At 38.9% G+C, this 26,437-nt stretch overlaps 2 protein-coding genes across 2 annotated transcripts; both read left to right on the forward strand.

Moving 5' to 3' along the window:
* The first annotated feature begins 281 nt into the window (after positions 1 to 281).
* LOC137871411 (deleted in malignant brain tumors 1 protein-like) lies at positions 282 to 11,960 on the forward strand. Its single transcript, XM_068709222.1, has 17 exons — positions 282 to 474; positions 986 to 1,063; positions 1,485 to 1,511; positions 1,662 to 1,973; positions 3,559 to 3,852; positions 3,979 to 4,293; positions 4,876 to 5,163; positions 5,416 to 5,730; positions 5,970 to 6,269; positions 7,472 to 7,780; positions 8,144 to 8,458; positions 9,166 to 9,474; positions 9,591 to 9,884; positions 9,986 to 10,321; positions 10,416 to 10,523; positions 11,122 to 11,205; positions 11,332 to 11,960. Exons 2-16 carry the CDS (start codon positions 1,012 to 1,014, stop codon positions 11,160 to 11,162), a joined length of 3,615 nt encoding a protein of 1,204 aa, XP_068565323.1. The 5' UTR covers positions 282 to 474; positions 986 to 1,011; the 3' UTR covers positions 11,163 to 11,205; positions 11,332 to 11,960.
* Positions 11,961 to 14,813: 2,853 nt separating this feature from the next.
* On the forward strand, positions 14,814 to 25,918 carry LOC137871133 (deleted in malignant brain tumors 1 protein-like). Its single transcript, XM_068708763.1, has 17 exons — positions 14,814 to 14,928; positions 15,222 to 15,292; positions 15,413 to 15,490; positions 15,897 to 15,923; positions 16,074 to 16,385; positions 17,657 to 17,971; positions 18,499 to 18,786; positions 19,024 to 19,338; positions 20,700 to 20,999; positions 22,148 to 22,456; positions 22,676 to 22,990; positions 23,406 to 23,714; positions 23,832 to 24,125; positions 24,247 to 24,582; positions 24,677 to 24,784; positions 25,163 to 25,247; positions 25,370 to 25,918. The coding sequence occupies exons 3-17, from the start codon at positions 15,439 to 15,441 to the stop codon at positions 25,476 to 25,478; spliced, it is 3,474 nt and encodes a 1,157-aa protein (XP_068564864.1). The 5' UTR covers positions 14,814 to 14,928; positions 15,222 to 15,292; positions 15,413 to 15,438; the 3' UTR covers positions 25,479 to 25,918.
* Positions 25,919 to 26,437: the final 519 nt, after the last annotated feature.

Consider the following 26,437-nt stretch of genomic DNA (forward strand, 5'->3'; position numbering starts at 1 on the left):
GGTACTTAGCTAAAAATAAAAAAACAGCAGTAGTTAATGGGTGAAAGTATGCCATTTATATTTACTGAAATATGAACACATTCCTTGATATTATGAATTTTGGGTCTGGCTGTTCCACATTGTCTTTTGGGGCACTTTGAGAATGGTTGGGGTTCTTCTGGCAACATAAATTGTGGCTCCAAAGGTACAGTGGTGATATTGTGGTTTCTCCACACAAAATACATTTAAAAGGAAGAGACAAAACTGCAGTATTTTGAGGTCTATAACAGGAAATTAACAAATACAACAATGACTGAGGCTCAGAATTTCACAAGGGGAAGTGTTCACCATTCCCAGTCCCAATGAGTCATGTTGTCTATAGGATGAGGGACAAGAACTGGTTCTGTCCCGCCGAGCGCTTGTGAAAAAACAAACCTCAGTGAATTAAGTTCTGTTGGCTCAGACCATAATTACAACATCAAACCATTTCATAAGGTAAGAAAATTATTTGTGAAATATAACATTTCCTTTTAAAGCTGAAAGTTTGGTGCATGTAACCTAACAGAAGTTTTGGATACATAATGAGCATGTATTGTTAATAAAGACCTGGATTACAATATAATCCATGTATTGCATTATATTATGAGTAAATAATGCCAAAATATTAACCAGGACTGAACATATAAAGGTTTGATGCATGATATACAGTAAATTCAAACATGAACAATGCCATTTTTGTTTTATGTTGCATTTAAATGCATTACTAAATAAAGGATCAGATGTGTCAGATATGATCAGCTTTTTCATTTTGAATTGTGAGGTCATTTAAACAGCTGCCTACACTTGTTGGATCTAAAAGGTAAGGGGGCTACTAAATCACGTTTGCAGATTTTGGAAGGAACTGCTTCCAAAAATCAACTATAGCTTCTCTTATTGTGCCAGAAGACAAATGAGACAGTAAAGGAACACTGTTTTTAACAATATCTTTTTTTCTGTACCTCTACAGCATTTGATCTACTTTGAAGACACAATATGATCTTCATTACTGCTGAAAAACTACATTTTGTTTATTATTTATCAATAGGTAAGTTTCTGTTTTTTTTTAAATTGACTTCTTCCTTTTGAATTTCTTTTCTTGACTTCTTAAATCAAATTACATGAGTACAGTTACAGTTTGGTTGCATGCTCGCAAAACCATGAGAAATATACACTAAACAGAAGTAAAAGTCTCATAGTAGAAAACTATCATTTAATTATTGAAACTGTTTTTTTTTTGTTTTTTTTCAAATGTCCTTTCTTTGATCAATTTTACAAAGTTGATATTGGACAATTATAAGATGTGTGTTTTTCTAACTTCATGGTACATTTCAAGGAGCCTGTCCTGAAACATAATGAATTTGATAAATCACAGCGCTGACATTACAGTGTTACAACATTTATTGGACAATATTATTTTAAATATTCATGACAAATCTCTGGGCTGAGCATTTTCCTTTCTGCTTTAGGTCTATTGGGTCTACCACTGCTTACAGGTCAGTAAGTTATATTTATGTTTCATACCTGAAAACACATGCATTAATAAGATTTTTAGGTTTCTACACTCCAATTTAATGAAAAGGGACTTTTCCTTATTGAGTTCATAATAACACAACCTACAGCTACTGTGCTTTTTTCATTTCTAGAATGTAACAAAATAAAGCTGGTCGGGCCTTCACGTTGCTCTGGTAGACTGGAGGTCTACAACAGAGACGAATGGGGAACGGTGTGTGATGATCAATGGAGCTTTACCAACGCTGACGTGGTTTGTCGAGAGTTAAACTGTGGGACAGTTCTTGAGGCCAAAAAAGCTGCCTCTTTTGGAGAGGGAAAGGGCATGATCTGGTTGGATGATGTACAGTGTACTGGTAATGAGTCTTCTGTCCTCAAGTGCCCACACAGACCATTTGGGGATAATAATTGTGGCCACGGTGAAGATGCTGGGGTTGTCTGTTCAGGTAAGACTGAGCTCATTCACTTATCTTTGGCTTTACTTGATCCACTTGCGTTTTACTCAAAGATGTAATTACCAGTAGGATACCACTCAATTGGGAACCTAATCAAATAGTACATTTTGCTACTTTGTTAAAGTAGTAGTTGGACATCTTTGGAAAATATGCTTGTTTACTTTCTCACAAAGAGTTGAGAAGTTGGACAGGCTAGCTGTATCTCTCTGTTTCCAGTGTTTCTGCTATGCTAAGCTAAGATAATAAAGCTGGCTGTAGCTTTATGTTTATCGAGTAAATATGAGAGTGGTATCAACCTTCTGATCTAACTCAACCAGTAAGTAGGTTAGTGAGTAAGTAAGTGTATTACCCAAAATGTTAAATTTTTGCTTTAAACATGAATTAAGTATTAACCTGAAATCACAGTTAGCTCATTTAATCAAGCATCACAAAACCCTGCATTACAAGGCACTTCCTCAATTTAGACAGGACCAGAAATGAGGAACTGTCACTTGAAATTGGGAAATAAAAGCTGTTGAGAAAAACAACTAACGCACATTTATTTTAGCAACTGATCATATTATTGCATCAAAGACCTAACGATTTTATTGTCAGTTGACAATTTGTTGTCTACTTTAAGATGATTGCTATCTGTGGCAGTGATGTTGCAGCAGAAGCACATCAAGGTCAGCACATGACCGGCTGCTGCAAATGTAAAGGTCAAAGGGCAGGAGGTAGAGATGAGAGGTAAACCAAACAAAGCAACATGAGTGCTTAGCTTTGCTATGATAATGTTGAGGGATATTTTAAAGAATTGAAATATTTAAAGTGATGGTCCTGCAATTTAGTATTGCTCTAAAAACTAAAAAAGAAGCTACAAATGCAGGGATGTCCTGACTTTCAGTCCCATGTATGAGTCAAGCTCCAAAAAAGCTGGATCCTACATTGCCCACAATGCACTTCCTCTTAATAAGGTACTCATCATGTCAAGTCAACTGAACTTTATGAGTAAAATTGGTGATGTCTGATTTCAAAATATTCTGAACCTGGAGTAGCCATTGCATGTTTTAACAATATGGAGAGTCATTTGCGCTATTCAACAGTTTTGTATTAAAACCGTCAAACGTGATATTTATTTTAGTGTATGCTACTGTACAATACAAAGATTTAAAGGACTTTAATGAGCTTAACACAAACATTATATTAATTGAGAGATTTTTGTATTTGTTGCTTTTGTTTTTGTACAGATTAAACAAACAAGAACACAAAGATTTTTGTTACCATCAGACAGAGCTAGAATAGATTTCCAGTCTTCATGCTATGCTAAGCTAAGCTAAACAAAGAGACTCCTGGCTTCATAATTAGCATGCAGAGTAGTTTGGGAGCAGTACTTTACTGCTGGTTTCCTGGCAACTGTTCATACCCAAGAAATAGTACAACAGATAACATCCCGTAAAATAGTGAATGGTAGTTTTTACACTATTTTTGTACACATACGAGTATATGTTAATAGTGAATTTTAGTAGAGCTTGTGTGATTTTGTAAACATTGGACATTTGTTGGGTTTTATTTAAATTTCTATTCACATCACTTGCAGAACATGTGAGGGTGCTCAACGGAAGCAATCGGTGTAGTGGCAGAGTGGAAGTCTACAACAATGGCAACTGGAAAAGACTGTGCAGCAGTGACTGGAGCAAGGAAGACGCTGACGTGGTATGCCGAGAGATAAACTGTGGCACTCCGGTCACTCAGTCTGAAGTACAATATTTTGGAGAGGCACAAGGACTTGGTAGCATCAAATCCAACTGTTCTGGAAATGAGAGCTCCATCTCACAATGCACACTTCAGGAAAGCAAGGAGAGCTGTGTTGATGCCATTGTTGTCTGTTCAAGTAAGTAATCCATCTGTTTAGACAAAATCAGTATTTTTGTGTTGAACTTTACGTAGTTAGATCTGCTGTTTTGGATGGATTCTAGATAAACATGCCCTTGGCTTTGTTTTCGTTTCCAACTGACAGACAGTAAACCAATTCGGCTGATGAACGGGACTGGTCGGTGCTCTGGTCGACTGGAAATCTATCATGATGGACAGTGGGGAACGATTTGTGATGACAGATGGGGGATGCAGGAAGCAACTGTTGCATGTCGAGAGTTGAACTGTGGGAGTGCTCTCTCGGTCAAGTACAAGTCCCACTTCGGCAGAGGTCACGGTCAGGTGTGGTTGGACGATCTTGAGTGTACTGGTCATGAGAAGTCCCTCGCCGACTGCCCACACAGAGGTTTTGGAAAACATGACTGTGACCACAATGAAGATGCCAGTGTTGTATGTTCAGGTAACAAATACTATACTGTTACTTCAACAGTAATCTAATTCAATCCGGTTGGTGAGAATTCTGACGGCACCACAATTTTCAATGTCAAAGCAATATAACAAGAAACATGGAAAATCATGACTTAAAATAGGAGCTGGAAATACTACAGTTATCTTTTCTTTTCTTTTTTTTGATCTCTAATCAATACTGAATTGGAAATCCAAGAGACATTCCCATTTGGGCATTTGTGTGCAATGGTGATGCATGCACAACTATTTATGGAAAATATTGATTGGTTTTTGCATGCATGTCTGCTATATATGTACCTGCTGTATCAGCAGTTAACCCCCTGCTGATATTTACTGAGGAATTTTCTTCAACATTACTTTCAAATTTCTACTAGAAAATGACTATTAGAAAATCCTGTCACAATCATCCTTTGCTGTTCCTCTTTTTTGTAGTTGTTCTTTGGTGCAATATCACAGATTTAGATTACAGTCTGTTATCCTTACCTCAAATCCTATCATGTGAACATATTGTATTTCATTGCTGAAATGTTAATATTTTACATTATAACATTTTCAATACAATACTGCTTTCCAGAATCAGTCAGACTGATCAATGGGACTGACCGCTGCTCTGGCAGAGTGGAGGTCTTCCATGACGGCCAATGGGGAAAAATGTGTAACAACTGGGGCAATGAAGAGGCTGCAGTGGTGTGTCAGGAGCTTAATTGTGGATTACCCAAAAAATCCCAAGAAATCTTCCATTTTGGTGACAGCGGACTGAGAGGGTACACAAGTAGATGCTCTGGCAATATGAGCTCCATCTCCCAATGCACACTTCAAGAATACACAGGGAGATGTGAAGGTGCTTCTCTTTCATGTGCAGGTAAGACACAAAATACAGCAATATACTGTGCTGAAGCACCGTTCAATTAGAATAGCAAAGGACATGTGGTCATTAAAAACTAGATCGGTGCATTAAATCTTTAATACTTGTGAATATTTTGACCTGATGGTGGCAATAAGTAACTATTAAAACTACTTAACTGAGTACATTTGAAAGTCCAGTTAAAACCTAATATTTCATAATTTGACTTTAACTTGTGAGTACCTGTAACATGAGTGGAGTTGTTTTCAGGTATTCCACTACTAAGGCTTGTCAATGGCACTGACCGATGCTCTGGTAGAGTGGAGGTTCAGCATGATGGCCAGTGGGGAACAGTGTGTGATGATGAGTGGGACATCAGAGATGCTCAGGTGGTGTGCAGAGCCATGGACTGTGGAACAGCTCAGACAGCTAAAGGCAGTGCCTTCTTTGGTCAAGGCCAAGGGAACATCTGGCTGGATGATGTAGGCTGCTTCGGTAATGAGACGTCCCTTTTGCACTGTCGACATCCCACCCTCGGGCAAAATAACTGTGGCCATGGTGAAGATGCCAGTGTGGTGTGCTCAGGTATCATCTCTGTTATTAGCACTTTTATTTACTTTATTTCACACAGTGTTATACTTAGAACCGTCTCCCCTAATGCCTCAAATGAATATTTAGCTTAATATTGTCAAGAATTAAACTGTTGTATGACAGTTATTTCTACTACAGTATATCAATCAGAATATTAATTTGAATCCCAGGTATTGCTTTCAAATGTGTCCAAACACCAAATAGTGGCTGATTCTATCCCCTTTGCTTTCCAGCTCACATGAGACTGATCAATGGGACTGACCAGTGCTCCGGCAGGGTGGAGTTCTACCATGGTGGACAATGGTCATCAGCAACTGATGTCAACTGGGGAATGAATGAAGCTGCAGTGGTGTGCAGACAGATGAACTGTGGAGATCCCGTCAAGTTCTCAGGATCATATGGCCAAGGCGGACAACTCAGATGGTATAAGATCAGTTGTAGCGGTAGAGAGAGCTCTCTCACACAGTGCACACTGAGAGAATATGTCAGGACCAGCCAGGATCGCATTGAAGAGGCATCTGTCAAATGTTCAGGTGAGGCTGGAAGTTGAATTTAAAATTGAATTCTCCTCACTTATTGTGTATGGAGATATTAACTGCAATCATACAGAATGAAAAAAACAACTTTTTTGGACATATGTTTGGAAACAGCATTTAACATTAAGCATCATGCTGCATTCACATGGAATCAGGGAGACAGCAGACAGACAACACCTTCTTGATGGCACAGGAAACACAAATAAACAGTCCGACGAAATGGATTTTGACAACAGGTTTGAGGTGGAGCAAGTGACACTTTGCCAAAAAAGAGTTAGTGTAACCGTTTTTTTCAAATAAGTGCCATGTCGCACGTATTAGGTTTGGACATCTTTATTGCTTCATTGGCGAAAACTGAAACATTCTCATGGTCGCTTGCATGACGCGCATAGGGACGTGTTGCTTGCACTCGCTCTATTTCAGCTCCAACCTGTTGACAAAATGAACAGTAACTGACAGTTAATCAATATCACTCTTTTACAAAGACTGTAATTATTATATGAAATTACTCAAGTAATTTATTTTATCTTTAATGCAGCTTTCCTTTAACAATATATTGCAAACTTAAAAAATGTTTGTCTTCTGTGAGCGAGCTACTTACCATGTGGTTGTAAATTCTACTGCGGAGTACGGCAAAAAGTTGCCTTATTCCATGTGAGTGCAGGATCAGGCCTGCCATGTAGCCTTTGGACGTTGATGCAAGACTTTTTTTTCCTCCCCTTTTCAACAAGCCAATATTGAAAGACATCTGTCCCTCCACAATGGTCATCATTTGGGAGGACTCATCATGCTGTTCAGTTTGTACTTACTTTGGAAAGTTGAAGCTAGCAAGTTAGGCTAGTTAACCTAGCTCTCTAACGCACTGATTATCACTAGGCTCTGAAAGGAAGGGGGGCTAGGTAGCCTAAACTGCCTCACTTCAACGAGTCAAGACGATATGACAATATGACAGGACTGTCAAAAGTCAAAGCAATGAGTCCAGTAGCTAAAAAACAGCAACCTCATTACTACATATGTTACCTTGTGACCTGACATGGAGTAACTAACGTCACAGAATAACAAAAGAGGTGCTGAAATTACAAATGGGATGAAGCATCGACTAACAATGTAATGTAGTTCATTTCAACTATGACCAAAAAATTCACACATAGAAACATAGACCAAATTTGAACTGACATTCACATAACTGTCATTTCAAGGTAACGTGAAGTTGTCCGGTGGGCTCAGTCGTTGTGTTGGAAGAGTGGAGTTCTTCGACAAAGGCCAGTGGGGGACCGTGTGTGGTGAATCCTGGGATGTGAATGATGCAAATGTGGCGTGCAGACAGCTGGGCTGCGGGAGGACTCATACAATCACCACCAATGCTGAGTATGGCCATGGCACAGGACACACCTGGATCAATCAAATTGAATGCAATGGACTGGAGTCAACACTGAGTCAGTGCCAACAAAGGCCATTTAGAGGCAACACTTGCAACACTATCTCAATTGCTGGTGTCGTCTGCGCGGGTAAGAAAAAACATAATACATTATTGTTGTTCAATTGTATCTCTCCTAACCCTAACCCAACCCAAACTTGTTTCTACATACTGTATTGCTGCTTTCAATCTCTTGCCCCCATTGCTTCATTGAAAAATGAACAAGGTCCAGTTTTGGAAATATTTTCTGGTCTTCCTCTGCAGATTAGAGAGCATGTTTGGTTTATTTCGGTTCAGTTGCTTTCATGTCACCTAAATATGTCCATGTTGTTAAAGGTATACTTCACTAGTGTTCTTGTTTGATTATTATTCATCTGCCATTTCTTTGACTACATTCAAATTAATTTTAAATGTCTGATACTGTATAATAATTTTAGTTTACTTAACTTTATAGGAAGTCTGGAGGTCCGCTTGGCTAATGGTAAGGATGAGTGCTCTGGCAGAGTAGAGGTTCGTCATGGCGACGTGTGGCAAACTGTGTGTGACACCGACTGGACCATGAGTAAAGCTCAGGTGGTGTGTGACCAGCTGGAATGCGGAAATGTAGTGAACGCTCCCGGCGGAGCCCATTTTGGCCAAGGCATTGGATCAGTAGTCGAGGCTAGCAACTCATGTTTTGACAATGCGACATCTCTTCAGCAATGCTCACTCAAAGGTTTCAGAGGAGCCGGGTGTGGACACGACCACGATGCTGGCGCTCTCTGTGCAGGTAAAGTCTTTTAAATGATCTGTTCAAAATGATCACACACAGTGAGACAAATAAGTTTCACAAATGTATTTTTTTTTACACATACAGAGTAAAAACAGTGTGTGAGTTGAAAGTGATTATATGTACCTAAAATCATGCCTTAAAGATGTTTGACATTTCAGGGAATACACTAATTTGCTTTGGTGTCAAAAATTTGATGAAAAGATTGATACAACTCTTACTTCTTCAAGGTAAATAACCTGCTGGAGCCGGCAGCTGGTTGGCTTAGCTTAACATTAAGACAATTGAAAGAAAATTGTGTAACAGCCCTTTGTGAATTATAAATCTGATAATATGGCTAGCTGGTTCCCCATTTCAAGTCTTCGTGCTAAGCTAAGCTAACCGGCTGCTGGCTCTAGATACATTTATTGTAACTAATGTTCAACACAAAAGCTAATTACAATATATCCTAAAATGTCAAACTATTGCTTTCATGTTTCATTTGCATGACAAAGGTGACATACATCAAGTCATATTCCACATCATTATGTCTCTGCAAGTCAACCTTTTTTCCCTTTATGCTGTCGAAATTAGCTTTTGATATGATGGTGGGACAAGCAATACTTTCAAAATACTTTGCATTCACTATGTGTGTTAGAATGAATGTGTATTAACTCAGAAATATGAAAGTCCACTTTTACAATTTTTACACTTTTTTTCATATGCAGCACAGATTCGGTTGGTCGGCGGCTCAGGTCAATGCTCTGGTAGAGTGGAGGTCCTCTATGAAGGCCAGTGGGGAACTGTGTGTGACGATGAATGGGAAATGGGCAATGCCAATGTGGTCTGTAGACAGCTTGGCTGTGGTCATGCAGTCTCGGCTCCTGCAAGTGCCCACTTTGGCCAAGGCACTGGTCCAATATGGCTGGATAATGTGGAGTGTACAGGCGAAGAGTCCGCTCTCACACATTGTAGGCATCCCAGTTTTGGAGAAAATAACTGCGGGCATGGTGAAGATGCTGGAGCTATCTGTTTAGGTAAGAGACCTGGCTCATTTTAATCTGTGAGTGAAGTCATTACCTCTCAACTGGTATTAGATGAAGCTGCGTTGGCTGTTATGACAAAACCAACTTCAACTTATTATCTGTTACAGGTTCTCTACAGAAGCCCCAAATCACTTTGAGTCCTGCTCCAGAGGTAAACTGGGGTGACAGAGTTGAGATCACCTGCTCTGTAGTAACAGAACACTTGGGTGGGACATTCGTCCTGAAAAGGAGCCAAGACTCATTTAAAATGGAAAGATACTCTGAGAACGAAGCTGCAACCTTTACCTTCCCCACAGTGGACTTCAGCAAAACGGGGTCATACTTCTGTGAATATCAAAAGAAATTGCCCAATCAAGTCATCTATTATCCTCAAGGAAATACTGTAGATCTCTCTGTCACAGGTCAATCATTTTCTGCTTTGTTTTTCCAGTTGAACATGATTGTTGGAAGTTTGACTGCAAAGATTGCAAACGTTTGTAAAAATCTGTCTTTTACTCTGCAGTGAAACTGGAGAAGCCCAGCATCTCCCTGACATCTCCTCATGCAACGGTGATCTACAGCCCTGACAAAATATCCGTCACCCAAGGCAGCAGCTTCTCCGTCACTTGCTCTATTCATTCCAGATATCCTGGAGGTTTCTTCTATCTGACAGAGTCTAACTTGAACACCACTGAATCGATAGCAGCATTTGGCCACTCTATCGTCTACTTGGCATACTTTGAATTCCCAGCGATAGATTATAAAAGCCAAGGAGAATATTACTGTGTCTACGGTGTTAACGTCTCCTCAAGGTCCTTCTGTTCTGTTCCCTCCAAGTCACTCCAAGTAACTGTAGTCGGTAAGATCCAAAGAGCCCATGAGAGTTTATTCGTCTTATTATAGCTAGTTTTCCCCATCACTAACTCTTCTACTTGATCATTTAACCCCTACAGCAACATCATCCTCAGTCGCCATAGGAGTGGTTGTGGGTGGGCTTGTGGTGCTGCTAGTTGTGCTGGTTATAGGTTACCTGGTCTGGAGAAGGAGAAGGTGGGGTGCTGGTAAGTGGCAGCATTACACACTTTCATATTACAAAATGCCCCAGTGCTCCTTTTGTCTTACTGTCATATAATGTGTCTAGATTGTTTAAAGCGGCATCAAGTAATATATTGATATTAACAATGTAAAACATTGAAATTATAATATGAAAATTGCAGGTTGTAGTGACAAACCAACTGATAATTATCGCTTGACTGTGCAGTTCTCCCCAGCTCAGAGCATTTTTCATCTTTCAGCACATTGATTTGGTTGTATGGCCTGGGACTCGCAGTAATAATGCGTCTGTGTTGGGTTTACACATTGTTTCAACTGACCCCCAAGAGGTTCAAGAATGAACAAAGAATGATGACATGACCTGCCCAGCGCTAATTGGCAGACGATCAATGTTAGCACCTGAATACTTGAATACAAAGTTAATGCTGATGTAGCTCCTCGCTTGGGAGGGGTTAATATGTCAATGTTATGTTTACAGCTTGTTGTGCTGCCCCCAAGTGGCCCAAAATAAATCTGATAATGCAGGTCTAAATATGACATAGACCTAGTTGCTCTGGATTCCTCCAGTATTTGATTCAGCTCAAAACCTTTTCTTTTACTTTTCAGGTACCGTGGTTCAGTTTCGTAACATGTTGGAGTTGCAATAAAGCCAGATACCGATGACATGAGCAATTGAGCACTTGATGGAAGGTACTAAAAATAAAAACTCATGTTATTTACTAATATAAGCACCTTTTTATTTTATATCAAGCAACTTTAAAGACATCTTTGTGATTGCTACTGTCACCCTCCTTATCTCCCTCCTTATGCACACAGTCGTGGCCCAGAAGACAACAATGCTGATGTTGATGACTCTGTTGAGAGGGTCCCTGAAGACCTGGCTGGGAGAGTGTGTTATGAGCTTGAACCACTCGTTCTCTCATGATGACCAAATGCCTCATGGAATCAATAACCTATGTCATGCAACTTTTCTAAATTTAAAGAGTAACATAGCACCTGGCTGACAAACAAGCTTTTATGACTCTGTCTGGCTGAAAGTTTTAAGTCTGTTGCACCAGAAATGAAACCAAACAGTGATCGGTTCATCAACACACCCTGACGTACACTTCTACATCACTGCAGTAAAGAGAGAAGGGACCACTGAAAATGTCATTTTGAATATCATACATCACACTTATTTTCATACTTATTTCTGAAGTGATTTTTGTTTTTCTGCGAGATTCTGCCAATCACAAAGCTAAGGTCCACTATCCTGTGGGAAGATACTGATTTCATTGTCTTTGTATTGCATGAAAAATGTCTTTATTTGTTGTATGTGATCTGATCAATACATCTGTATTTCTTACAACACTTGCACCTTTTTATTTGACAGAGTTTTGGATTGATTACACCCTGCAGATTAGGGAGCATTAAACTTGATCAAAACAGCAGCCAAGATACACTATACATCAGGGGTGCCCAATACGTCGACCGCGGAGGTAGTGCGGGTAGATCGCATGCCATTAAAAGAAAATTAGATGTCCTCATGGCATTTGCCACTTGATTGACGTATATTGTTCGGAGAGATGTTGTTCAGTTCTTGGCGATCCTCTTTACTGTAAACTGGCGTTTGTAGGCCGGTAGGGGGGGAGAGTCTTTGAACTCGGTTTCGCGATTCCTTACTGTCGACAGTGTAATTCAGTTTGTAATTGTCTTTTAGCATTTGTGAATTATAAATACTTTTTCATTGTAAGCCGGATCCAGCTGATTTTTCTTAGCGTGACTTTGTTGCTCAAACAACAACGAAAGAGCGAGAGGTCCGCGGCCTCCTGCAAGCAGAGGTCCCACTTCACCACAATGGCAGCCAGTCTGAGATCACGTCTTTTCTAACACACGGGTCACCACGTATGCGTGGTCAACCGCACAACTCCGGCGAGCTAATTAGTTAGCCTCCCAATTTATTTGTACTACAGAAGCTAAAGCTGCAACGCCATGATTTGGGAAACTTCCAAAACCTCGCGCCAGAACGAAAGCTGTGTGCGCAACTTGACAGCGCGCGCTACACAGAGCAGATTGACAAGTGTCTGTCAGAGTTTGACAAACGCTTTAAAGACTTTGCTTTACTCGAGCCAGTCGCTACATTTATGTGCTGCACATTTCGGGAAGATATTGAGGTGATTTTAAAATTACAACGCTGTTTCACCTGAACTCGTCTGGAGCGGAGGATGATGTTTTGACACTACAGGCTGACATTCAACTGAAGTCTAGGGCTCATGGTCAGTTTTAGAACTTACTCACAGAGGAAAAGTACTCAAACATGAGGAAATGTGCTACCTTCTTGACTGCATTATTCGGCTCTACTTATTTATGTGAGTCAGCCTTTTCCCACATAATGAATATTAAGTCCAAACACCGTTCCACCATGACTGATGTTCATTTGAAGTCAGCTTGAGGCTGGCTACCAGCTACTGTCCGGACTATGCAACCCTGGTTGATTCCATTCAGTGCATGTCATCAGAGCAAGGTATGACCAAAAATGTACAGAATTGTATTGTGCCATAAGGATTCATGCAGTTATGCAAGGTACGCCAACATATATTGTAAATATAAAGTATACTCATTATATATATATATATAAATAAATAGATATTTAGCATTTTGAATGTAGGTAGATCATTTTGACTTGGTCATTCTAAAAGTAGCTCGCAAGCCGGAAAAGTGTGGGCACCGCTGCTTTACACCATCAAATACAGAAAGGAATTCCTAACTTGTGTAAATCCTGCTGATTAAAAGAGTCACATTTGATCTGTTCCTCATTAACTTGCCTTTGAACTTGTGGGACGATCATCCTGATTGTGACATGATCGTCCTGTCAGTCAGGTTTTCATTGGCCCCTTGCCCCGCATGAGTTGTAAGGTAATTTCCCATCAGAAAATGATGCAAATCTTTGTGTCTGTAATGATTTACCCAGACATCAATATGTGTTTAATCTGCTGTCCAAACCTCAGTATCATCAGTTCTGTCATTAGAGAATACTGATTGAAGACGGGGGTCACTGTGTCACTATTTTAGAGTCTGTTATTCTATAGTCCTGAGGAGACAAGTAGGTGAACAGATGAACAGGGACAGCTGAGTAGAACTGAGTCATTGTTAATGTCATTAGTACAAATCTGTGGCTATTCTTACTATGACAAGTCAAAGGGTTGTTGTAAGAAATGCCTGTTTGGCTTACAATAACACAACTCAAAATTCTCATCAACGAACAGCTGACTATCCTTACACATTTGTATGAGAGCTTTTCTCTTCTCCTTTAGATCATAAAACATATTTGATTGTCTATTGTGCATATGGTATGTAGAAAACAAAGAAGTTGTTTACTAGTTAAGATGTGAATGAGCATGTATGAGATGTACTTGAAATAAAGTGTCAAAACTACAACATCAAGAGGGTGTTTGAGGTCATATTGTGAAATAGCGACAGGATGCAAATTCACTATGTGTGCAAACTGATGGCTAAACACACCAACCCAAAATGCTGAATAGACAAGTCAGTTATGCAACATCACGTATAGCCTCATGAAATTGGACAGTAAGAACAAAATGTCAGGAAAACTATCTGAAGTTTAAACCACTTACATTTTTTTTTTTTTAAATACATTCATTGACACAAATTACCAAAACAGATAGGTATAACCATGGCCAACATATACCAATAGCTATATTCTACTTGCTGTGAATGTCATTTATTACGTTGTATTAGTTTGACAGGGACAGTGCTTACTGATCAATAGAAACACATATGTAAATGAGCCAGAGTTAGCCCAAAAGTTGCTGCTGTCTCTCGCCAGATGTTAAAAAGACATCTTAAAAGTAGAAAAAACTGTGTTACAGAATAACATAATAAATATATGTAAAATAGAACAGTGCACATCACCAATAAATAATGCCACAGTATAACAGATGGTACTTAGCTAAAAATAAAAAACAGCAGTAGTTAATGGGTGAAAGTATGCCATTTATATTTACTGAAATATGAACGCATTCCTTGATATTATTAATTTTGGGTCTGGCTGTTCCACATTGTCTTTTGGGGCACTTTGAGAATGGTTGGGGTTCTTCTGGCAACATAAATTGTGGCTCCAAAGGTACAGTGGTGATATTGTGGTTTCTCCACACAAAATACATTTAAAAGGAAGAGACAAAACTGCAGTATTTTGAGGTCTATAACAGGAAATTAACAAATACAAAAATGACTGAGGCTCAGAATTTCACAAGGGGAAGTGTTCACCATTCCCAGTCCCAATGAGTCATGTTGTCTATAGGATGAGGGACAAGAACTGGTTCTGTCCCGCCGAGCGCTTGTGAAAAAACAAACCTCAGTGAATTAAGTTCTGTTGGCTCAGACCATAATTACAACATCAAACCATTTCATAAGGTAAGAAAATTATTTGTGAAATATAATATTTCCTTTTAAAGCTGAAAGTTTGGTGCATGTAACCTAACAGAGGTTTTGGATACATAATGAGCATGTATTGATAATATAGACCTGGATTGCAATACAATCCATGTATTGCATTATATTATGAGTAAATAATGCCAAAATATTAACCAGGACTGAACATATAAAGGTTTGATGCATGATATACAGTAAATTCAAACATGAACAATGCCATTTTTGTTTTATGTTGCATTTAAATGCATTACTAAATAAAGGATCTGATGTTTCAGATATGATCAGCTTTTTCATTTTGAATTGTGAGGTCATTTAAACAGCTGCCCACACTTGTTGGATCTAAAAGGTAAGAGGGCTACTAAATCACCTTTGCAAATTTTGGAAAGAACTTGAATGCTTCCAAAAAGCATCTGTAGCTTCTTTCATTCTGCTTTTTAACAATACTTTTTTTTCTGTACCTCGACAGCATTTGATCTACTTTCAAGACACAATATGATCTTCATTACTGCTGAAAAACTACATTTTGTTTATTATTTATCAATAGGTAAGTTTCTGTTTTTTTTAAATTGACTTCTTCCTTTTGAATTTCTTTTCTTGACTTCTTAAATCAAATTACATGAGTACAGTTACAGTTTGGTTGCATGCTCGCAAAACCATGAGAAATATACACTAAACAGAAGTGAAAGTCTCATAGTAGAAAACTATCAAGCAGTTTTTTTTTATTCTTTTCAAATGCCATTTCTTTGATAAATTTTACAAAGTTGATATTGGACAATTATAAGGTGTGTATTTTTCTAACTTCATGTTACATTTCAAAGAGCTTGTCCTGATACATAATGAATTTGATAAATCACAGCGCTGACATTACAGCATTACAGCATTTATTGGACAATATTATTTTAAATATTCATGACAAATCTCTGGGCTGAGCATTTTCCTTTCTGCTTTAGGTCTATTGGGTCTACCACTGCTTACAGGTCAGTAAGTTATATTTATGTTTCATACCTGAAAACACATGCATTAATAAGATTTTTAGGTTTCTACACTCCAATTTAATGAAAGGGGACTTTTCCTTATTGAGTTCATAATAACACAACCTACAGCTACTGTGCTTTTTTCATTTCTAGAATGTAACAAAATTAGGTTGGTCGGGCCTTCACGTTGCTCTGGTAGACTGGAGGTCTACAACAGAGACGAATGGGGAACGGTGTGTGATGATCAGTGGAGCTTTACCAACGCTGACGTGGTTTGTCGAGAGTTAAACTGTGGGACAGTTCTTGAGGCCAAAAGAGCTGCCTCTTTTGGAGAGGGAAAGGGCATGATCTGGTTGGATGATGTACAGTGTACTGGTAACGAGTCTTCTGTCCTCAAGTGCCCACACAGACCATTTGGGGATAATAATTGTACCCACGGTGAAGATGCTGGGGTTGTATGTTCAGGTAAGACTGAGCTCATTCACTTATCTTTGGCTTTACTTGATCCACTTGCGTTTTACTCAAAGATGTAATTACCAGTAGGATACCACTCAATTGGGAACCTAATCAAATTTGTACCTTTGTTAAAGTAATAGTTGGACAGCTTTGGAAAATATGCTTGTTTACTTTCTCACAAAGAGTTGAGAAGTTGGACAGGCTAGCTGTATCTCTCTGTTTCCAGTGTTTCTGCTATGCTAAGCTAAGATAATAAAGCTGGCTGTAGCTTTATGTTTATCGAGTAAATATGAGAGTGGTATCAATCTTCTGATCTAACTCAACCAGTAAGTAGATTAGTGAGTAATTAAGTTTATTTCCCAAAATGTTAAATTTTTGCTTTAAATATTAAGTATTTACCTGAAATCACAGTTTGCTCATTTAATCAAGCATCACAAAACCCTGCATTACAAGGCCCTTCCTCAATTTAGACAGGACCAGAAATGAGGAACTGTCACTTGAAATTGGGAAATAAAAGCTGTTGAGAAAAACAGCTAACACAGCATATATTTAGCAACTGATCATATTATTGCATCAAAGACCTAACGATTTTATTGTCAGTTGACAATTTGCTGTCTACTTTAAGATGATTGCTATCTGTGGCAGTGATGTTGCAGCAGAAGCACATCAAGGTCAGCACATGACCGGCTGCTGCAAATGTAAAGGTCAAAGGGCAGGAGGTAGAGATGAGAGGTAAACCGAACAAAGCAACATGAGTGCTTAGCTTTGCTATGATAATGTTGAGGGATATTTTAAAGAACTGAAATATTTAAAGTGATGGTCCTGCAATTTAGTATTGCTCTAAAAAAATGGGGCGGTCAAAAACGAAGCTGCAAATGCGGGGATGTCCTGACTTTCAGTCCCAGGTATGAGTCAAGCTCCAAAAATGCTGGATCCTACATTGCCCATAATGCACTTCCTCTTAGGAACTCCTCATGTCAAGTTAACCGTCAAGCGTGATATTAATTTTAGCTTAACACAACTGTTATTCTAATTGAAAGATTTCTGCATTTGTTGCTTTTGTTTTTGTACAGATTAAACAAACAAGAACACAAAGATTTGTTTTACCGTCAGACAGATCTAGATCAGCTTTCCAGTCTTTATGCTATGCTAAGCTAAGCTAAACAAAGAGACTCCAGGCTTCATAATTAGCATGCAGAGTAGTTTGGGAACAGTAATGTACTGCTTGATGGCTTCTAAATAAACATGCCCTTGGCTTTTTTTTCGTTTCCAACTGACAGACAGTAAACCAATTCGGCTGATGAACGGGACTGGTCGGTGCTCTGGTCGACTGGAAATCTATCATGATGGACAGTGGGGAACAATTTGTGATGACAGATGGGGAATGCAGGAAGCAACTGTTGCATGTCGAGAGTTGAATTGTGGGAGTGCTCTCTCGGTCAAGTACAAGTCCCACTTCGGCAGAGGTCACGGTCAGGTGTGGTTGGACGATCTTGAGTGTACTGGTCATGAGAAGTCCCTCGCCGACTGCCCACACAGAGGTTTTGGAGAACATGACTGTGACCACAATGAAGATGCCAGTGTTGTATGCTCAGGTAACAAATACTATACTGTTACTTCAATTACAGTATTCTAATTCAATCCGGTTGGTGAGAATTCTGACGGCACCACAATTTTCAATGTCAGAGCAATATAACAAGAAACATGGAAAATCATGACTTAAAATAGAAGCTGGAAATACTACAGTTATCTTTTCTTTTCTTTTTTTTAATCTCTAATACTGAAATGGAGATCCAAGAGACATTCCAATATGGGCATTTGTGTGCAATGGTGATGCATGCACAGCTATTTATGGAAAATATTGTATGGTTTTTGCATGCATGTCTGCTATATATGTACCTGCTGTATCAGCAGTTAACCACCTGTTGATATTTATTGAGGGATTTTCTTAAACATTACTTTCAAATTTCTACTAGAAAACTTTTTTGTTGTTGTTCTTTGGTGCAATATCACAGATTCTACTATCCTTACCACAAATCCTATCATGTGAACATATTGTATTTCATTGCTGAAATGTTAATATTTTACATTATAACATTTTAAATACAATACTGCTTTCCAGAATCAGTCAGACTGATCAATGGGACTGACCGCTGCTCTGGCAGAGTGGAGGTCTTCCATGACGGCCGATGGGGAAAAATGTGTAACAACTGGGGTAATGAAGAGGCTGCAGTGGTGTGTCAGGAACTCAGTTGTGGATTTCCCAAAAAATCCCAAGAAATCTTCCATTTTGGTGACAGCGGACTGAGAGGGTACACAAGTACATGCTCTGGCAATGTGAGCTCCATCTCCCAATGCACACTTCAAGAATACACAGGGAGATGTGAAGGTGCTTCTCTTTTATGTGCAGGTAAGACACAAAATACAGCAATATACTGTGCTGAAGCACCGTTCAATTAGAATAGCAAAGGACATGTGGTCATTAAAAACTAGATCGGTTACTTGTGAATATTTTGACCTGATGGTGGCAATAAGTAACTATGAAAACTACTTAACTGAGTACATTTGAAAGTCCAGTTAAAGCCTAATATTTCATAATTTGACTTTAACTTGTGAGTACCTGTAACATGAGTGGAGCTGTTTTCAGGTATTCCACCGCTAAGGCTTGTCAATGGCACTGACCGATGCTCTGGTAGAGTGGAGGTTCTGCATGATGGCCAGTGGGGAACAGTGTGTGATGATGAGTGGGACATCAGAGATGCTCAGGTGGTGTGCAGAGCCATGGACTGTGGAACAGCTCAAACAGCCAAAGGCAGTGCCTTCTTTGGTCAAGGCCAAGGGGACATCTGGCTGGATGATGTAGGCTGCTTCGGTAATGAGACGTCCCTTTTGCACTGTCAACATCCCACCCTCGGGCAAAATAACTGTGGCCATGGTGAAGATGCCAGTGTGGTGTGCTCAGGTATCATCTCTGTTATTACTGTTACTAGCACGTTTTTTTTAACTTTATTTCACACAGTGTTATACTTACAACTGTCTCCCCTAATACCTCAAATTAATATTTAGCTTAATACTGTCAAGAATAAAACTGTTGATTAACAGTTATTTCTACTACAGTATATCAACCAGAATATCAATTTGAATCCCAGGCAGAGATGGGCAAAAATACATCAAAATGTATTTTGATACAAAATACAAAATACCCTTCAAATAAATGTATTAAAATAAAATACAAAATACTGGTGCCAGAAAATGTAACAAAATACAATACATGTATTTTGTATTTAAAATATAAGAAATACTTTTTCAGGATTTTCCGTTTTCTCACAATTTGGTATAGCAGAGCATTCAAGTTTGGGAAATATATATATATATATATATATATATATATATATATATATATATATATATATATATATATAATGTACACAAAGCTCTGGTGAACCCAACAAAAAGTCACAACAGTCACAGAATGTCAGTGTAACTAAGCAAAGCTATTAAAAGACAACAACTTGATTGATTATGTGTATATATATATATATATATATATATATATATATATATATATATATATATATATATATTATTAATGGGACTAAACAGCCCATAAACTTTGTATCAATAAGAAAATATTCATCACATATGAATAGCATCACACATTAGTCCTATGTATACTATAAAAGCAAAATATAGAATTAAAACCAGTTGTACAGGTAAAGAGCCTAAATAAATTACTGTACTGAGACATGCTGTCCACCTGGCCAACTGTATACTGTATAAAATAATAAAACTAAGAATACTTTCATAATATGCCTTTTAAATAAAATAAATTGGATATTTAATGTTTTTTTTTTTTAACAAATGGACATCTACTGTCATAGCCTGGCTAACTGTGAACTATATTATCTGCCAGTAATTGATATTATGATATTCACATTGAGAAGATACAGCATCACTTGTAATACAGTGCAAGATGAGAAGGTCAGACGTCTCTTGATAAGGTTTTTCATGAACATACAATCTCCCAATTTCCCTCTTCCTATAGCTAGCTACTCCACTAATAAGTTAACGTGCTAAACACTGGCTATGCACTAGCCTAGAAAGCATGCTAGCAACATTAGCATGTTATTATCGATCGCTAGCTTGATATTATAACCATCACCATGTATATACAATAGGCTATGTAGCCAGACCCAGACATAAATTATACATCAAGCTAGTTGACATCTGTCACACTCAGATAAAATATTTACCTTAACAGACAATCCGTTGAACTTGAAGATCTGAAGACTGAACTTCTATTCTATCCCTTTTGCTTTCCAGCTCACATGAGACTGATCAATGGGACTGACCAGTGCTCCGGCAGGGTGGAGTTCTACCATGGTGGACAATGGTCATCAGCAACTGATGTTAACTGGGGAATGAATGAAGCTGCAGTGGTGTGCAGACAGATGAACTGTGGAGATCCCGTCAAGTTCTCAGGATCATATGGCCAAGGCGGACAACTTAGATGGTATAAGATCAGTTGTAGCGGTAGAGAGAGCTCTCTCACACAGTGCACACTGAGAGAATATGTCAGGACCAGCCAGGATCGCATTGAAGAGGCATCTGTCAAATGTTCAGGTGAGGCTGGAAGTTGAATTGAAATTTGAATTCTCCTCACTTATTGTGTAAGGAGGTATAAACTACAAACATACAGCATTTAAAAAAAAATAAAAAGATTTGGCTAAACCTTTTTTGGACATGCAGCATGAGTGGAAAGAGCATTTAACAATAAATGTCATGCTGCATTCACATAGAATCAGGCAGATGGTAGACAGCAAAACCTTCTTGATGACACAGGAAACACAAATAAACAGTCCGACGGAATGGATTTTGACAACAGGTTTGAGGTGGAGCAAGTGACACTTTGCCAAAAAAGAGTTAGTGTAACCGTTTTTTCAAATAAGTGCCATGTCGCACGTATTAGGTTTGGACATCTTTATTGCTTCATTGGGGAAAACTGAAACATTCTCATGGTCGCTCGCATGACGCGCATAGGGACGTGTTGCTTGCACTTGCTCTATTTTGGCTCCAACCTGTTGACAAAATTACTTAAGTAATTTGTTTTAGCTTTAAAATGCAGCTTTCCTTTAATATTATATTGCAAACTTAAAAAACGTTTGTCTTCTGTGAGCGAGCTACTCATCCGGTGCAGAGGACGGCAATAAGTTGTCTTATTCTATGTGAGTTCAGGATCCTGGAGCCTATGGACGTTGACACTAGAATTTTTTCCTCCCCTTTTCAACAAGCCTATATTGAAAGACATCTGTCCCTTCACAATGGTCATCATTTGGGAGGACTCATCATGCTGTTCAGTTTGTACTTAATTTGGAAAGTTGAAGCTTGAGAGTTAGGCTAGTTAACCTAGCTCTCTAACGCACTGATTATCACTAGGTTCTGAAAGGAGGGGGGGTCAAGACAATATGACAATATGACAAATGACCAGACTGTCAAAGGTCAAAGCAATGAGTCCAGTAGCAAAAAAAACAGCAACCTCATTACTACATAGGTTACCTTGTGATTTGACATGGACTAACTAATGTAGTCACAGAATAAAAAAAGAGGTGCTGAAAATACAAATGGGACGAAGCATTGACTAATAATGTAATGCAGTTCATTTCAACTATGACAAAAAAAGGACACACATAGAAACATGTGTGTCTATATGTCTATATTTGGTCAACATAGACCAAATTTGAACTGAACATTCATATAACTGTCATTTCAAGGTAACGTGAAGTTGTCCGATGGGCTCAATCGTTGTGTTGGAAGAGTGGAGTTCTATGACAAAGGCCAGTGGGGGACCGTGTGTGGTGAATCCTGGGATGTGAAAGACGCAAATGTGGCGTGCAGACAGCTGGGCTGCGGGAGGACTCATACGATCACCACCATGGCTGAGTATGGCCATGGCACAGGACACACCTGGATCAATCAAATTGAATGCAATGGACTGGAGTCAACACTGAGTCAGTGCCAACAAAGGCCATTTACAGACAAAACTTGCAACACCACCTCAATTGCTGGTGTCGTCTGCGCAGGTAAGAAAAAACATATACATTATTGCAACATTTTCTGGTAGATTAGAGAGCATGTTTGGTTTATTTCGGTTTAGTTGCTTTCATGTCACCTAAATATGTCCATGTTGTTAAAGGTATACTTCACTAGTGTTCTTGTTCGAAAATTATTCATCTGCCAAGTTCTAATTAATTTTAAATGTCTGATACTGTATAATAATTTTAGTTTACTTGACTTTATAGGAAGTCTGGAGGTCCGCTTGGCTAATGGTAAGGATGAGTGCTCTGGCAGAGTAGAGGTTCGTCATGGCGACGTGTGGCAAACTGTGTGTGACACCGACTGGACCATGAGTAAAGCTCAGGTGGTGTGTGACCAGCTGGAATGCGGAAATGTAGTGAACGCTCCCGGCGGAGCCCATTTTGGCCAAGGCATTGGATCAGTAGTCGAGGCTAGCAACTCATGTTTTGACAATGCGACATCTCTTCAGCAATGCTCACTCAAAGGTTTCAGAGGAGCCGGGTGTGGACACGACCACGATGCTGGCGCTCTCTGTGCAGGTAAAGCCTTTTAAATGATCTGTTCAAAATGATCACACACAGTGAGACAAATAAGTTTCACAATTTTTTTTTGTTTTACACATACAGAGTAAAAACAGTGTGTGAGTTGAAAGTGATTATATTTACCTAAAATCATGCCTTAAAGATGTTTGACATTTCAGGGAATACACTAATTTGCTTTGGTGTCAAAAATTAGATGACAAAGGTGACATATATTACAGTACTATTCTACATCATTATGTTTCTGTAAATCAACCTTTTTTCCCTTCATGCTGTCGAAATTATCTTTTGATATGATAGTGGGACAAGCGGTACTTTCAAAATACTTTGCATTCACTTTGTGTGTTAGAATGAATGTGTATTAATGCACAAAAATGCAATTCAAGTAAACTTTTACACTTTTTTTCATGTACAGCACAGATTCGGTTGGTCGGCGGCTCAGGTCAATGCTCTGGTAGAGTGGAGGTCTTCTATAAAGGCCAGTGGGGAACTGTGTGTGATGATGAATGGAAACTGGGCAATGCCAATGTGGTCTGTAGACAGCTTGGCTGTGGTCATGCAGTCTCGGCTCCTGCAAGTGCCCACTTTGGCCAAGGCACTGGTCCAATATGGCTGGATAATGTGGAGTGTACAGGCGAAGAGTCCGCTCTCACACATTGTAGGCATCCCGGTTTTGGAGAAAATAACTGCGGGCATGGTGAAGATGCTGGAGCTATCTGTTTAGGTAAGAGACCTGGCTCATTTTTAATCTGTGAGTGAAGTCATTACCTCTCAACTGGTATTAGATGAAGCTGCGTTGGCTGTTATAACAAAACCAACTACAACTTATTATCTGTTACAGGTTCTCTACAGAAGCCCCAAATCACTTTGAGTCCTGCTCCAGAGGTAAACTGGGGTGACAGAGTTGAGATCACCTGCTCTGTAGTAACAGAACACTTGGGTGGGACATTCGTCCTGAAAAGGAGCCAAGACTCATTTAAAATGGAAAGATACTCTGAGAACGAAGATGCAATCTTTACCTTCCCCACAGTGGACTTCAGCAAAACGGGGTCATACTTCTGTGAATATCAAAAGAAATTGCCCAATCAAGTCATCTATTATCCTCAAGGAAATACTGTAGATCTCTCTGTCACAGGTCAATCATTTTCTGCTTTGTTTGTCCAGTTGAACATGATTGTCTGAAGTTTGACTGCAAAGATTACACACATGTTCTATGATCTAAATGAGTTTGTAAAAATCTGTCTTTTACTCTACAGTGAAACTGGAGAAGCCCAGCATCTCCCTGACATCTCCTCATGCAATGGTGATCTACAGCCCTGACAAAATATCCGTCACCCAAGGCAGCAGCTTCACCGTCACTTGCTCTATTCATTCCAGATATCCTGGAGGTTTCTTCTATCTGAGAGAGTCTAACTTGAACACCACTGAATCGATAGCAGCATTTGGTCACTCTATCTTCTACTTGGCATACTTTGAATTCCCAGCGATAGATTATAAAAGCCAAGGAGAATATTACTGTGTCTACGCTGTTAACATCTCCTCAAGGTCCTTCTCTTCCGTTCCCTCCAAGTCACTCCAAGTAACTGTAGTCGGTAAGATCCAAAGAGCCCATGAGAGTTTATTTGTCTTATTATAGCTAGTTTTCCCCATCACTAACTCTTCTACTTGATCATTTAACCCCTACAGCAACATCATCCTCAGTCGCCTTAGGAGTGGTCGTGGGTGGGCTTGTGGTGCTGCTAGTTGTGCTGGTTATAGGTTACCTGGTCTGGAGGAGGAGAAGTTGGGGTGCTGGTAAGTGGCAGCATTACACACTTTCATATTACAAAATGCCCCCAATGCTCCTTTTGTCTTACTGTCATATAATGTGTCTAGATTGTTTAAAGCTGCATCAAGTAATATATACAGTATCTCTCTCTCTCTCTCTCTCTCTCTCTCTCTCTCTCTCTCTATATATATATATATATATATATATATATATATATATATATATATATATATATATATATGAAATTATAATATTAAAGTTGCAGCTTTAGTGACAAACCAACTGATGATTATCACTTGACTGTGCATCTGATAATGTAGGTCTAAAGATGACAGAGACCTAGTTGCTCTGGATTCCTCCAGTATTTGATTCAGCTCAAAACCTTCTTTTTTTTTACTTTTCAGGTACCGTGGTTCAGTTTAGTAACACGTTTGGAGGAGCAATACAGTCAGATATAGAAGACAGGACCAATGGAGCATTTGATGGAAGGTACTAAAAAGAAAACGTAGCTGATGTTATTTACTAAGATACACTTTTTATATCAAGCAACTTTAAAGACATCTTTGTGATTGCTACTGTCACCCTCCTTATCTCCCTCCTTATGCACACAGTCGTGGCCCAGAAGAGAACAATGCTGATGTTGATGACTCTGTTGAGAGGGTCCCTGAAGACCTGGCTGGGAGAGTGTGTTATGAGCTTGAACCACTCGTTCTCTCATGATGACCAAATGCCTCATGGAATCAATAACCTATGTCATGTAACTTTTCTAAATTTAAAGATTAACATAGCACCTGGCTGACTGACTTTTATGACTCTGTCTGGCTGAAAGTTATCAGTCTGTTGCACCAGAAACCACACCAAACAGTGATCGGTTCATCAACACACCCTGACGTACACTTCTACATCACTGCAGTAAAGAGAGAAGGGACCACTGAAAATGTCAATTTTAATTTCATACATGACACTTGTTTAAATAGGCCACACTTACTTTCATACTCATTCCTGAAGTGATTTTTGTTTTTCTGCGTGATTCTGCCAATCATAAAGCTAAGGTCCACTATCCTGTGGGAAGATACTGATTTCATTGTCTTTGTATTGCTTGAAAAATTGCTTTATTTGTTGTATGTGACCTGATCAATACATTTGTATTTCTTACAACACTTGCACTTTTTTATTTGAGTTTTGGATTGATTACACCCTGCAGATTAGGAAGCAAATGGGATTAAAGTTGACCAAAACAGCAGCAAGACACAATATACACCATCAAATACAGGAAGGAATTCCTAACTTGTGTAAATCCTTTACATCACAATCATCAGTAATTATCTCAACACAATATTCACAATGTCAAAGCAGCAAAAATTGAACTCAGCCATCATAAATTTGATCATTTACATCTGTGCTTTTCCTTTTCTAAATATCCTGCATGAAAAAGGTCTGTGTAGTGGTGTAAAAGGTACCTCTTAAATGTGGTGGAGTTGAAGTACAAACTATAAATACTTAAGTCAACAAGTATCTCTAAATGTGCTTATGTACAGTAATTGAGTAAATGTAATTAGTTACTTCCACCACTGGTGGTAGTGCCTGTGTGTTTTTGCTTTCACAATAAGCACAGGCTCTACAACTATAGCATGTCACACAAGTGGGTGTGTCCATGCAGGCAGGTGAGTCGTGTCCAA

This window comes from Cebidichthys violaceus, unplaced genomic scaffold (assembly GCF_023349555.1).
Source record: "Cebidichthys violaceus isolate CVI_PGR_0920_01 unplaced genomic scaffold, fCebVio1.0.p SCAF_14, whole genome shotgun sequence".
Classification (NCBI taxonomy): Eukaryota; Metazoa; Chordata; class Actinopteri; order Perciformes; family Stichaeidae; genus Cebidichthys; species Cebidichthys violaceus.